Source organism: Trematomus bernacchii, unplaced genomic scaffold, assembly GCF_902827165.1.
Source record: "Trematomus bernacchii unplaced genomic scaffold, fTreBer1.1, whole genome shotgun sequence".
Classification (NCBI taxonomy): Eukaryota; Metazoa; Chordata; class Actinopteri; order Perciformes; family Nototheniidae; genus Trematomus; species Trematomus bernacchii.
In genome coordinates, this window is record NW_022987550.1 from 1080498 (window position 1) to 1096338 (window position 15841).

The 15841-nt window shown below is 41.5% G+C and overlaps 1 protein-coding gene across 1 annotated transcript in view; it reads right to left on the minus strand.

Annotated features, from left to right (window-relative positions):
- Positions 1-1390: 1390 nt before the first annotated feature.
- Positions 1391-15841, minus strand: part of dlc (deltaC) — a 22950-nt gene continuing 8499 nt past the window's right edge. The window contains exons 6-10 of the mRNA XM_034123715.1: positions 8248-8417; positions 6258-6474; positions 2164-2857; positions 1927-2041; positions 1391-1815 (exon numbers count right to left, since the gene is read on the minus strand). Coding sequence (XP_033979606.1) covers positions 1810-1815; positions 1927-2041; positions 2164-2857; positions 6258-6474; positions 8248-8417 — 1202 coding nt within the window. The 3' untranslated portion in view covers positions 1391-1809. The remainder of the gene's footprint in view (positions 1816-1926; positions 2042-2163; positions 2858-6257; positions 6475-8247; positions 8418-15841) is intronic.

Here is a 15841-nt window from a genome sequence, read left to right on the forward strand (position 1 = left end):
CCCCAGCAACAAACTGTTTAAACATCAGGAGTAAAACTATCAGACTCAGAAACAGTTTTATCCCACAGACCATAAGACTATTAATCACCTGAGCTCTCTAGAGAACATCCATAAACATTCATCTGTTTGTCATCTTGCAATTTACTTAAATAATTATTACCGTAATAAACCGTATTTATACATATATATACAATATCTTACATTCTGTTCTTGTATATATCATATTCTATGTACGTGTATATAGACTTCTTGCAATATTTTTTATTTGTATTTTATTATATATGTTGCATTGTTGGAGGGGTCATAAGATTTACATTGCCATTTAGCTTATAGCTTATGTGCATATGACAATAAAACCTTTGAATCTTGAATGAATTGAGTCAATATGGACAAAGTGTAAGAAAATGAAACAACACAATGACGTTATTTTACTAATTTATTTCTGAAAAAATATATTTCTTGATTCTGGCGGAGACAATAACATAGACATATATACAATTCTCTTTCATAAATACACAATTATTTACAAAAAGGCAAAATTAAATAGGGAAAAACTATTTTCTGGAGGATATGTACACATTGCATTGCTTTCTTAAATTAACGAAGATAATACAAAGACACGACTACACAGAAACGACACGTATTTTTGGTATCAAATAGATTAGGTCATTTAAAAAAAGGAATAAAAAACTCTCTCTGTGGTCCTTCAAGGTATTTTTCTTTTTTCAAAAATAACCACTTAACACCCGGAGCTGTGCCTGTGATGCAGAACAGCAGCTGGTGTATTTTAAATTGTTTTAAAATAACTTGCAGTGGTTGATAAAGGCAGCAAGTTTTAGCTTTTTGATTCATAAAAAAATAAACTTGGTATAAAAAAAAACGTGGTAGACAAACGGAAAAACTATGATATGATTTGCAAGATGAATCCAGCTAGGCTAGACCTTCATCCAGCCTACTTTTCTTTTCATATATATTTTATAAATTGTCGTGTGGGAAACAGCTGGTGGTTGATAGAGTTACGAACTCTCCCTGATTCACCTGAAACATCACAGAGTTTAAAATAAATGTCTCCAGTGATACATGTTTCCTGGGCTTGTAAAATACAGGATTTGTGACACGATTAAAGTCATTGGATTGGAGTCCTGTTGCAGAAGAGGCACTTCAGAGTCAGCAGGATTGTAAGGCTTCTTCTAACAGGCCACGATGTGATGCTTCACGTTCAAAGACAGCAAAACAGAGAAGAAAATGGACGGAGCCACAGAGCTGTCCACTTCAGCTTTCAGACGGGAAAAGTTCAGGTGGTTTAACCTCAGATAAAAAAGTTCAGGTGGTTTAACCTCAGATAAAAAAGTTCAGGTGGTTTAACCTCAGATAAAAAAGTTCCCGTCTCCATTTCTTGTAGAAAAATGTCCTCTGATGATTAGGAGATTGTACAGGACACACGACGATAAGGAAGCTAAGGCACCGGTCTTTCCGATTGGTTGTAAAGTATTTTTCTTGTTCACGTTTCATCCAAAGGAAATACAGATACACAGACAGGGATATTATATTAAGATTTAAAAGTATAAAAAAAGATAAATAGTGCAAATGACGCCGGACATTCACTCCCTCCTCTCTCTTCTTCTTTCTTTCTTTTCATTTCAGAATCATTGTCATCCGATCATTATCAATATCGAAGCAGAAAAAGTCCTTTTTCTTTTTGTTTCTTTCCATTGAGCAGCAGTAATAAATATTAAATAACATATTATGTGTAGAATAGATCCTCTGGATGTAGAAGTTTGAGGTCTTCAGCGTGAAAGTTGGTGTGGATTAAACCTGAGAAGAGAGAGAGAGAAACAGCGGTCAGTCATCAGCGTACAGGATGATTTCTTATGGGTCAAAGTTAACAAACACAGCTTCATTTATATGAATTGTTTTGTGTCTCACCTCAGTAGCAAACACACACTGCTCCATCTTCTCCGGGATGATGTAAACCGGTTGATAAAGACTGTCCTTTCCGAACCCAAGAGGAGGAACGATGATGGTCGAGTCACGCTTTTTACTGCAGGAGAAAACAGAGAGATGGGGTTATTACTCAAGAAGTCATTTGTATACAGAACAGATGAGATTTCAGAGAAGGAGACGAAGAAAGGATGAAACTTGAAACTATCATTAGGTTCTTACAGGTCAAACTTGGCCAGGCGTTGCTCGTCTTTAGCCAGGTTACAGTCTGCCATCTTGTTTCTGAAAATACCCATGCTGTCTCCACCGTTCTCCACCAGCGCTGCGTTCTTATTGGACACTTTAAGTTGCCCTCCAGGTATGAGGAAGGCCTCCTTTTCCCTCAGTGGTGACCCTGGTAGTCCACCAATCACTGCGTTGCGATTGTTCACCGCCTCCAGGTCGTTCTTCACCGACCGGGTGATAGCCGTTAGCTTCCTGCCGCGGTGCAGCTGCCTCAGAATGTGAACGCCAACAACAACGAGCAGAATTAACGTCACGATACCAAAAGCGATGGCGGCGATCAACGCGGGAGACGAATCCTTATCTGGAGGAGTTGCAGTTGGTTTGTTGTATTCACATCTAGCACCCATGAAACCCTTTGGACATTGGCATACAGGGCCGGTGTAATGTGTGAAACATTTCCCGCCGTTTTCACACGGGAACTGGTCGCAGGGACTGGTTCGCACGGAGCAATCTTTTCCGGTGAATCCGAGCGTGCACGTGCAGGTGAAATCGCTGATGCCGTCCACGCAGGTGCCGGCGTTTCGGCAAGGGTTGCCGGAGCAATCGTCGATGTTTGTTTCGCAGCGAAGGCCCGAGAAACCGGGGCGACATCGGCACATGACTCGATTACCGAGGTCCAGACACTGAGCACCTTTAGAGAGAAAGACAGAGGAGAGTTTAGTTAAAAATACAAACTTAAAAAGATAAAGATAAGATATTGCACTTTTCATTTTCATTCATTTCACACAGGGTAAAAATAGATAAAATAGAAAATAAATTAAAATACAGCAAAAATAAAGTGATAAAGTGAAAAAGTAACTATTAAAACAAGATATCAAAGTAAAAAGTTGTGCATTTGTATGAACATGTTAAATATATTTACATAAAGAATAGATAGATAGATAGATAGATAGATAGATAGATAGATAGATAGATAGATAGATAGATAGATGGATGGATGGATGGATGGATGGATGGATGGATGGATGGATGGATGGATGGATGGATGGATGGATGGATGGATGGATGGATGGATGGATGGATGGATGGATGGATGGATGGATGGATGGATGGATGGATGGATGGATGGATGGATAGATAGATGGATGGATGGATGGATAGATAGATAGATAGATAGATAGATAGATAGATAGATAGATAGATAGATAGATAGATAGATAGATAGATAGATAGATAGATAGATAGATAGATAGATAGATAGATAGATAGATAGATAGATAGATAGGAGTTAAGTATGTAAGCTAAATAAAATGGGCAGATCTAAACGTATTAGATTACATATTTTTAACAGCATGTGAATTTAAAAAACAGAGGACCAAGGATGGAGCCTTGTGGGACGCCAGAGTCGAGACTTAATATTAGCATTAGCACTAAAAAAGAGAGAGTGGTGAAGAGGGAGGAACACATGTTTTTTACATTTCCTCTCAACAGCTGACACTCATCAGGAGTGACATGTGTGTGTGATTAGAAACATCCTGAGGGAATGTTTTCCAGTATCAGTGGAACAGACCAGCAGTGAACCACAGAATTATCTAATTTCCCCCGATTATTTTTATGGAGATCATTAATGATCGCTTGGTTTGGCAGGGATTTAAAGATTGCAAACCCATTTCTGTTCGACATTTAACTGGGAAAGGAAGGAGGCGAGAGGACTTAAGGACACTGGTTTTGTAATGACTGTGGGGTCGACACACTCAGGCTCAAACTGCAGAATAAACGCTGTAAAAACAAACTCCTGAATCAGCTCCATATTTGGTTGTTCTGTGCAGCTGATGTGTTGCAACACTGCAAACAGAGCGAAGCTACCAGCAACCACTCTGCAGTTATGAGAGGCTTTTTTTTCCCCTGTCAAGCTCGCTGAGAGGCAGGAATGATTACAGATTGAAGACAAGCAGGCGGCGGGTTTCTGCAGACTAATGAGGACCTATGGGACGACTGAAAACTGAGCTGGGACCCTCAGAGACAACTCAAAACGATAACTGTGTAATATTCAGGTGATAAAGTTTTATATTGTGTTGTAAGGAGCCGCCTGATCCTGATTATCTGTCTGCTTCCACAGAAAATACATGAGAACAGGTGGAGGAGGTTGTAAAAACATCCCAACTCTTAAACTTTTAATACCTGATTTGTAACAACCCTTAATGGTTGGAAGAATTGCAAATTAAGCTTGCAGAAACTTGTTCCACCACATGTCAGCCAATGGAAACTAATGGTATGCTTTGTAAAAGAGCAATTTACCTGCAGTAAACGTGCATCCAAACATGGTGCATAAACAGTTTGCGTGCCAAAGCAAGGTGCAACGGACTGAGTTCTCTTGTTAAACTTTTTTTTGGCACACAAGACCAAGCATTTCCATTGAGAATGAACCGTGATTAGCTGAGAACGGCTGCCACTGCTGGATTTCTGCCCAGAAACAGTGCAACCAGGTAGAGAAAGACAGATGAACTCCTGCTAAAAACAGACGTGTTTGTGGCTGCAATAATGAGGTAAGACGTGTTGGTGTTGACAGACTGAAGATAAGACGTGTTCAGAGGCTCCTACGTGACAATCGAGGAGTTTGACATGCATTCAGATATCTGATGAGAAGCTTTAAAGGGCCCATGTCATGGCCATTTCCACTGATTGGTCGGGACGTTGTGAATCGCGCTGAGCTCCGTGGAGGTGTTGTTTCCTTGTTTAGGATCCTGAGCACACACAAACTCACAGTCGAAGTAAAAACAATAAGTGTGGCTTGATATTTCGCCGCGATCCCAACTGTCTGTTCAGCCTGCAGCCAGGGAGGAGAAATCAGCTGAGCTGCTGCACATAGAGTGTGTGTGTGTGAGGAAGTCCGTGGATTGGTCAATTTGAACCAATCAGCGGGGGCTTAACGTAACGGCTCCGGCGGACGTTTCGGGTACGGCATGACATCATGCCGTACCCGGAACGAAATGGAAGAATCAAATGGACAATGACGTATCTCCAACGAGGCGTTTTGGGGAGGTATTTTCTGTGTTAGAGTTTTACTCGCTACAGGGTGTACTTTGAGGGTTTTGACTCTGCACACCGTTTACATGCATACAAACCTTCATAACACACAAGGGGACGGGTAATAACCGGAAAAGCATGACATGGGACCTTTAAACCCAAACATCATGTGTGCATTCTGGGAGAAATGTGAGTTTCTTTCACACTGACACGAAGGTCATTGACCGTAATGAGTTAACTATCATGAAACAACTTATTAGTCCTTGCTTTCAAGCAGTGGCCTTTGAACTGAGGCAATCACTGTCCTATTATGTTATAAAACAGATCAGTACTGTTATTAAATTACATACTGTTCCAACTTAATGCAAGATATGGGATAACCCTTCAACACCCTTCATGATGAACAGCGTTCAACTGGTTGGTATGTGTCACGAACTGTGAGAAAAATGTCTAAATATTTCTAAACAGCCTGCAGCAGGTGAATCAAGTAAAGATCTATAAGCAGATTAACTACCAGATAAGAAAACTATGCACATGTCAAGCACCTCGACCACTTTTGCAGCTCAATCTTTGCTTTGGATCCATGGTTACATAATCTTTGTTTAACCTGCATAACAGTTTCTAGTTCTCCAGTAGTAGCAGGACACTTTGGCTGCTTGGCAAACCTCCAACTATTATACCAACAACACAGGTAAGATTTCAAGTAGCTCGCAGCTTCTAAAAACAAAGACCCTCAAACACAATTCAATCCTCTAATTCTCACAAAGCAAAAAAGGCACAAAGCCAAGACTCTCGACATGCATCAATATCTGCTACACAGGGAAATGGAGGAGAAACTGATTACAGGAAGTGGATGAATGTTGGCCGCCTACATGTCTGAACTTCTAGATTATCACAGAGTTGTATCAGCCGACACAAACTAAAAAGGCCTGGCTGTTGTTTTGTGGATTCTGTAAAAATGTAACCTAGCTGGCAAGTACTGACAGGAGTGAACCAAAAAAAAGATCTGGGTGTTTTTGAATTCTCTTCCTTCTTGTTAATATTGATATTGAGGTGTTTCGTACCGTTAGCGCAGGGGTTGCTGTTGCATCTGTCGATTCTCTTCTCGCAGTTTGATCCCATGAACCCGGTCGGGCATCGGCAGCTGTATCCATCGGAGACGTTTTCCACACATGTTCCTCCATTAAAACACGGTCCATCTGCACAAGTCATGGCGATAATCTCACAGTTTTTCGCGTAGAAACCCTGAGGGCAGGCGCAGGAATAATCATCTTCCAAATCCTGGAGGAAAGAAGAGGGAAAAGCAAACATGGTGAGTATGGGTTGACGAGAGAACTCTCTTCTGATTGGTGGATTTCAACCTGTTAAGCCCGGAGCCTGTTTTTCAGGTCTCAGGCTCGAAAATGACATGCCCAGAACAAATGACTATATCTTCACTTCTAAAAGGGGTAAATTAATAAACTTTTTTCTCAAAGCAATGATAAACCTGAGAGTTGGATGTAGACAAGTAAGAATCAATATAGATGTTTTTATTTTAAAGTAAATTCAGATTGAACATAGTAAAACATTTTTAATTATAGTGTCCGTCCAAAAGAAAAACATTACTTATAGTGAAAACCACCCTTGAATGATGGGATAGTAGACTAAAAGCTTTAGGAATCCAAACTATAACATATAATAAGTACCCTGTATCAAGATTAATGCAAAACAAGTGACATTTTACCTTTTTAGAGAGGTTTAGAAAAAAAACCACTGGGGTCATTTGGGTGGATTTTCCATTTCTCTGGAACCCATCGGTCGATTTTGGTGATTGACACCTCTTTTGAACCGTTAGAGCCAATAGAATCGAGAGGGAAGTTCCTAAAATCCATCTAAACATTACCATTGGTGAAGAGAGTGATGCGCAGGCAGCATGCCCAAAACCGGAAGCTCTCATAGCAGCTATATATGAAAACTACTCTTATTGACATAAATGTTAGGATGGATTATCAGTAATCATTTAAAAGTGACACAGACACATTGGATTAACCTTCAGCAGCGTTTATATGCGTTTTAATGCCATTGAACACAACTTTTGATCAGAAAACAGCAAAGGTAAGACGTATTTGCCATTTTGGCCACGTAAAGTGAAGTTGTGTGTTGTCTGGTTTTGCTTTCGCTGCTGCGAGTTTTGGTCGCACAGTGATGATACGTATACCATTGGAATCTCAGCTTTCATATGATATCTTGTTTGTGCAGATCCGATGAAGTATAACATATTTCTACCGTGAGTTATGTGCTAAGTGCGTTAGCACTCTTTCACTTAGTGCTAATTCAGAGGCTCGGCGTTAGACTTGTGTGGGGCGGCTGTGGCTCAGTGGATATAGTGCTGGACTTCGAATCAGGGGGTAGCAAGTTCGAGTCCCACTTCAGTCAGCATGTCGTTGAGTCCCTGAGACACTTCACCCCAAATTGCTCCTGTAGGGATTGTCCACAGTATTGAATGTATGTAAGTCGCTTTGGATAAAAGCGTCTAACAAATGGCATGGCATGTAATGTGTTGTTTCAGTAAAAAATGGTTCATATCGTCAGTTAGCTGAGTTTCTTCCTGTTAAGTGGGTATGACACATTCATAGGTTGTTAAATGTTAAGAAGCCCTCAGACGCTTGCAAGATGTTGATGGGCTCCCGGGCTTAACAGGTTAATAAAAAGCTTCCTAAGGCCAACACTCTTGAATCCTTCAAAAAATCTCTCACTTATTCACTCTAGCTTCCAATCTCTGATCAACAAACTCCCCACTTTACTCACATGGATTAGGACTACTGTTTCTGTTTCTTTTTGTTTTCTTTGTGCTGTTTCTGTTTCTGATTTTATGTAAAGCGTCTTTTAGCACCAGGAAAAGCACTGCAAAAATGTATTATTATTAATAGATTCAGATTAAAAGGTTTTATTGTCATATGCGACACACGCGTAGAAATGGCAATGAACATCTTATGACCTGAGCTCCTCCAACAATGCAACATATATAATCAAATACAAGTATACTATGAATGTTTCTGTGTTGCATTGACTTACTGTGCAGCTGCCTCCATTCTTACATGGGTTGCTGTCACACTCGTTGGTCTCGATCTCACAGTTTTTCCCGGTGAATCCTGGTCGGCAGGTGCAGGTGTAGCTGCCCTGACCCGTGTTGGTGCAGGAAGCTTCGTTCTGGCACGGCTTGTGGTTCGTGCAGTAGTTCAGATCTGGATTTAGATAAAAGAGAAAAAAAGGTTAGACAACAAACCAAAAGCAGAGCCAGCGACAAGAGGAAACAAATCACTCTCTTAATCTAACTTTTCTGTCCATAAAATTACTGACACGCTAAAACGCCAATGTGTAGTTGTTTAGTTGCAGAGCAGCTATGTTTCCTTTACACTTCATCCAGATTCTTTGTGAAAATACCAATTAAAAGGAATACCAGCTATGCTTTTATAGCCTTTTGAAGTCAGTGATTAACCCTCTCATTATCATTTTAATGAATTTCAATGAATGTCATTAAGTCTAATTATGAGAACAGAGCAAACAGCATCTGTGGTCTGACGGCTGGCTGCGAGGGAGACGATTAAACGTGTATAATTTGTGAATAAGTAGAACATTAGTCTTCTTTAACAGCCACAGAGGCAGATTTATTTGTGTGTGTGTGTGTGTGTGTGTGTGTGTGTGTGTGTGTGTGTGTGTGTGTGTGTGTGTGTGTGTGTGTGTGTGTGTGTGTGTGTGTGTGTGTGTGTGTGTGTGGACACTAAATGCTGAAACTGGTAGAAGATCTTAAATTCAGGATTATACAGATTCCTTCAAAACATTTCAAAACAAAACTTATTTAAGAAAACCTCCACCAGAGCACTACTAGGACACATTGGAAAAGGTATGTAAACATGTTAATTGATTTCACTTTAACATGTTAAGCCCGGAGCCTGTTTTCCAGGTCTCAGGCTCAAAAATGACATTCCCAGAACAAATGACAATATCTTCACTTCTAAAAGGGGAAAATTAATCATCTTTTTTCTCAAAGTAATGATAAACCTGTGAGTTGGATGTAGACAAGTAAGAATCAATATAGATGTTTTTATTTTAAAGGAGAGGTGTCATGGCCATTTCCACTGATCATAATTCCATTGTTGAGGTATACTAGAATAGATTTATATTGTGCAATTCTCCAAACTCACATTGGTTTCTCATCCAGCATCTCTGTAAACTACGTGTATTCACTGAATTTCACTCTCTGCCTTTAACGGCTCGTTGTAGCTCCAAAAGCTCCAGCCCCCACCCTCCCTGTGAGCACAGTGTGCTCTGATTGGTCGGGACGTTGTGAATCGCGCTGAGCTCCGCGGAGGTGTTGTTTCCTTGTTTAGGATACACAGCGAAACACAGCCAAACTCATCCTGAGCACACACAAAGTCACAGCCGAAGTAAAAACAATAAGTGTGGCTTGATATTGAGTAAGAAAAAGGTTGATAAACGCTGTGAGAATGGGTCTGCAGAGAGAATGGGTCTGCAGAGAGAATGGGTCCGCAGAGAGAATGGGTCCGCAGAGAGAATGGGTCCGCAGAGAGAATGGGTCCGCAGAGAGAATGGGTCTCCAGAGAGAATGGGTCTGCAGAGAGAATGGGTCTGCAGAGAGAATGGGTCTGCAGAGAGAATGGGTCTGCAGAGAGAATTTCGCCGCAATCCCAACTGTCTGTTATCAGCCTGCAGCCAGGGAGGAGAAGTCAGCTGAGCTGCCTGCTCCCTGCACACAGATGTGTGTGTGAGGAAGTCCGTGGATTGGTCAATTTGGACCAATCAGCGGGGGCTTAACGTAACGGCTCCGCGGATGTAACATAACGGCTCCAAGGATTGGTCCATTTCGTTCCGGGTACGGCATGACATCATGCCGTACCCGGAACAAAATGGAAGAATCAAATGGACAATGACGTATCTCCAACGAGGCGTTTTGGGGAGGTATTTTCTGTGTTAGAGTTTTACTCGCTACAGGGTGTACTTTGAGGGTTTTGACTCTGCACACCGTTTACATGCATAAAAACCTTCATAACACAAGGGGACGGGTAATAACCGGAAAAGCATGACACCTCTCCTTTAAAGTAAATTCATATTGAACATAGTAAAAAAATGTAAATTATAGTGTCCGTCCAAAAAATAAACCATTACTTATAGTGAAAACCACCCTTGAATGATGGGATAGTAGACTAAAAGCTTTAGGAATCCAAACTATAACATATAATAAGTACCCTGTATCAAGATTGATGCAAAACAAGTGACATTTGACCTTTTTAGAGAGGTTTAGCAAAAAACTATCAGAAATCATTTCAAAGTGACACAGACACATTGGATTAACCTATGGATTAACCTTCAGCTGAGTTTTTATCGTTTTAAAGCCATTGAACACAACTTTTGATCAGAACAACAGCAAAGGTAAGACATATTGCCGTGTTGGCTACCTAAAGCTACGTTGTGTGTTGTCTGGGTTTGCTTCCCATACCGTGAGTTCTGTGCTAAGTGTGTTAGCATTTTTTCGCTCAGGGCTCATTTAGACGCTTCTTGTGAGACTTGTGTTTTGTTTCGGTACAAATGGTTCGTATCGTCAGTTAGCTGAGTTTCTTCCCGTTAAGTGGGTATGACACTTCAGTAAAATACAGTGTTGGATGTACTTAAGTAAATGTTTCTGGTATCAGTACTTTACTCCACTACTTATTTTTCTGCCGACTTTTTACTTTGACTTCTTACATTTTGAACCCAAATACCTGTACTTTCTACTTCTTACATTTTTAACACAAATACCTGTACTTTCTACTTCTTACATTTTGAACCCAAATACCTGTACTTTCTACTTCTTACATTTTGAACCCAAATACCTGTACTTTCTACTTCTTACATTTTGAACCCAAATACCTGTACTTTCTACTTCTTACATGTTGAACACAAATACCTGAACTTTCTACTTCTTACATTTTGAACCCAAATACCTGTACTTTCTACTTCTTACATTTTGAACCCAAATACCTGTACTTTCTACTTCTTACATTTTGAACCCAAATACCTGTACTTTCTACTTCTTACATGTTGAACACAAATACCTGTACTTTTTACTTCTTACATGTTGAACACAAATACCTGTACTTTCTACTTCTCACATTTCCCAAACAGGCTGGTTCCTTTAGTTTGAATGTGTGTTTGGTGGCGTGATCATTATTATTTAGAGTCATTGCGTGCCTATTGATTTGAACACGATCCGTGTATCCATCATTTCCTGGTCTTCTCTAAAGAAGAGGGACCAATGAAAACGTTGTCATGTTGCCGTTGTTCAGCATGGAAACATTCATTAGCTAACAATGACATTATTGTTCTATTAACCTGTTAAGCCCGGAGCCTGTTTTTCAGGCCTCAGGCTCGAAAATGACATTCCCAGAACAATTGACTATAACTTCACTTTTAAAAGGGGTAAATTAATAAACTTTTTTCTCAAAGCAATGATAAACCTGTGAGTTGGATGTAGACAAGTAAGAATCAATATAGATGTTTTTATTTTAAAGTAAATTCAGATTGAACATAGTAAAACATTTTTAATTATAGTGTCCGTCAAAAAATAAACCATTACTTATAGTGAAAACCACCCTTGAATGATGGGATAGTAGACTAAAAGCTTTAGGAATCCAAACTATAACATATAATAAGTACCCTGTATCAAGATTGATGCAAAACATGTGACATTTGACCTTTTTAGAGAGGTTTAGCAAAAAAAACACTTCTGGGGTCATTTGGGTGTATTTTCCATATCTCTGGAATCATCGGTCGATTTTGATGATTGACACCTCTTTTGAACCGTTAGAGCCAATAGAATCGAGAGGGAAGTTCCTAAAATCCATCTGAACATTACCATTGGTGAAGAGAGTGATGCGCAGCCAGCATGCCCAAAACCGGTTACAGCTCTCATACACTCTATATATATTCTCCAGCAGTACAGTAACGCACTCAAAGCAGCCCGGTCTAATTACTACTCACAACTCATTCAGTCTGGCTCCAGCAACCCCAAGCGTCTGTTCTCCACCATCAGCAAACTTCTCAAACCCTGTGACAACGCCACCTCATCCTTCACCACCTCATCCTTCACCACCAACTCCTTCCTCTCGTTTTTCCAAACATAAATCAGCAACATTTACAGCAATCTGACACCCTCATCAGCACCCCCCACCTCCCCTCCTGGCTCCCCCCCCCCTTCACCTCACAGCCCCGGTCCCACTTCTCCCCTGTGACCCCCATGCAACTGTCCCACTTCATGACTGGAATGAACTCCACCTTCACACTTGACCCAATGCCCTCCAAATGTGTTAAAGAGAGCCTCCCTGCCATCTCCCAACTCATCGCCACCATCATTAACTCCTCCCTCAGATCTGGATCAGTTCCCCCCTCTCTCAAACTGGCTGCTGTCACACCCATTCTCAAAAGACCTGGACCTGACATCATGTCCAACCTCCGGCCCATCTCAAATCTCCCCTTTCTGTCAAAAATACTTGAACGTGTCATTGCCTCACAACTCAAATCCCACCTCAGCTCCAATGACCTCTTTGAGCCATTTCAATCCGGTTTCCGATCAAAACACAGCACCGAAACAGCTCTTCTGAAAATCACAAACGACCTCCTCCTCTCCTCTGACTCCGGTAACCTGAACATCCTCATCCTTCTCGACCTCACCGCAGCATTCGACACCATCAACCACACCATCCTGCTGTCCCTCCTCGAATCATCGCTCAACATCACCGACACTGCACTCTCCTGGCTGAAATCCTACCTCACCGACAGACATCAGTTTATCAACAACTGCACCTCCTCCACTGCTCCTCTGTCCCAAGGCGTCCCCCAGGGTTCGGTGCTTGGCCCCCTTCGCTTCATTCTCTACATGCTCCCCCTTGGCAAAATAATTAGTCGCCACATCCTTCAATTTCACTACTACGCCGATGACATCCAACTTTATATCTCAACAAAAACCATCACCCCCACAACACACTCCACTCTCAACTGTCTCTCAGAAATAAAAGCATGGATGCAAACAAACTATCTCCAACTGTACAGTGCCAAATCAGACATCATCATCATCGGCCCCCCATCCCGTACCAAAACCATCCAGAATGTCAACTTCACCATTGACAGCCACACATCTCCCCCCCCTCACATCTGCAACCTCGGAGTCATCTTCGACAGGCAGCTCAAATTCAATCACCATCAATCACATCACCAGGACCGCTTTTTTCCACCTCAAAAACATTGCCCGTCTCCGCCCATCACTCTCCTCCTCTGCTGCTGAAACCCTGATTCATGCATTCATCACTTCACGACTCGACTACTGCGATAGCATCCTCTACGGCAGGGGTGCCCAACCTTTTTTGAACCGAGAGCTACTTTTAAAGTTGCCAGTCTGCTGAGATCTACCAGTCCAAATAGAGAGGCGTAGCCATTACTGACAGCCTACTACCAGGTAAATACACACTTCTACTTGTATAAAACTGACCTTTGTACGATGAATACTTCATAAAATACTGCAGATCCTTTGTCTTACCTCTTTCTAATCTACACACACACAAGTATTTAACTGAAGTTACACAACAGTGTTGTTGATACAGAGTTGGGAGTTTATTCACACGTCACACAGTGGGTCATGTTTTCAAGAAACATTGAACAGTGCTGCCACATATGATACAGGAAAAAAAGAAAAGACTCTGAACCCTTTCTTTGTCATTATATAAAAATAGTGTTGCTACAAAAGTATAAATTAGGCTTACTAATAAGACAACTCAGATCTGAAGCTACACAGGAATCTGCTGCCAAAGTGCAATAAAAAAGACAAAATTAATAGAATCAAACCCTTTTTTTGTTGCATTTTAGTAGAGTATAAAAAGAAATGCCTTTAAAATAGGATGCAAGCAACACTAGTTTCTTAACCTGAATTGATAATAGACTATAATCAATTTAAACAGAACAGATCTTAAAGTTTGCATTCTTATACCATTTTGTACAATAATTATAATGAATAAGTTCAAACAAACTAAAACTTACAGCTGATTAATAACGGTATCTAACTTGAGTTTTTATTATATCAAAAACCTGTTGAAATGCTACTGTTATTTTTACTGTCCCCAAAAAGCGCGTCGGCAGCCTCCAGGAATGCTTCTTTCACAACTTCGCCGTCTTTGACAGACTTCATGTGTTTGGCAAGAACGTGACTGACACGATAAGATGCTATGGTAGCAGCCTTGCTCTTGTTGTTGGGCCTGGTGTAAATGGACTGCTGTGCATTTAGCTGTCCTTTCAGGTCCCTCACCTTTTGGGAGCGTAGGGCAGAATTAGGAGGGAATTCCGTCTCGTAGCGTTTGTGCACTGTTTTGAAATGCCGCTCCTAAATTACCCTTCTTCGATAAAGCCACGCTCGCATTGCAGATGAGACAGATGGACTTTGAATTGGAATAGATACAAAAATAATCATCCTCCCACTCGGAGTGAAAATTATATATTTTGGGCTTTTTTGCTTCTGCCATAATTGCGGTCTTGTGTGTGTGCGGACTGTCACTCCTGTTGACACGGACAACGTCAGCTATAGTGCCCACTGCCCACCAGCCACGCCCCGACACATGGGGTCACGCCGGCCAATCACAAAGCTTTGATGCGTTCAAGTGCATTATTCTGGCACAGGAAAATTATGTTATAGGACATTAACGATAAAACAGAATATTGTTGTTCTATTTTTAGACACATCTCGCGATCGACTGGGAATCTCCCCGCGATCGACCGGTCGATCGCGGGGAGATTCCCCCGACTGGTTGGGCACCCCTGTTCTACGGCATCCCATCCAACCTCCTCAATAAACTCCAACATATCCAGAACTCTGCTGCCCGCCTCCTCACCCACACCCGCTCCCGAGACTCCCGTCCTCCAGAACCTCCACTGGCTCCCCGTCCGTCAAAGAATCCACTTCAAAGTCCTCCTGATTACTCACAAAGCCCTCAACAACCAGCCCCCCCCCCCTCTACCTCACAGACCTGCTGCACCACCACACCCCTTCCCCTACCTCACAGACCTGCTGCACCACCACACCCCCCCCCCCCTACCTCACAGACCTGCTGCACCACCACACCACTTCCCGCTGCCTCCGCTCATCAGAAGCCAACCTCCTATCCATCCCACCCGCACCAATCACCGGACCTGGGGGGACAGAGCCTTCTCCGTCGCTGCCCCCCTCCCTCTGGAACTCACTCCCCCAACCCATCAGAGACTGCACTGACCTCACCAGCTTCAAAACACTCACCTCTTCATGTGTGATTGTTTTTGTATTATTTGACTTTAACTTTAACTATATATATTTATTTGTTCTTTTCTTTTCACTATATCTGTAAAGCGTCTTTGAGCACCTGTAAAAGCGCTAACAAAATAAATCTATTATTATTATTATTATAAGAAAACTCAGTTTTTTACATAAATGTTATGATGGATTATCAGTAATCATTTCAAAGTGACACAGACACATTAGATTAACCTATGGATTAACCTTCAGCAGCGTTTTAATGCCATTCAACACAACTTTTGATCAGAAAACAGCAAAGGTAAGACGTATTTGCCGTTTTGGCCCCGTAAAGCTAAGTTG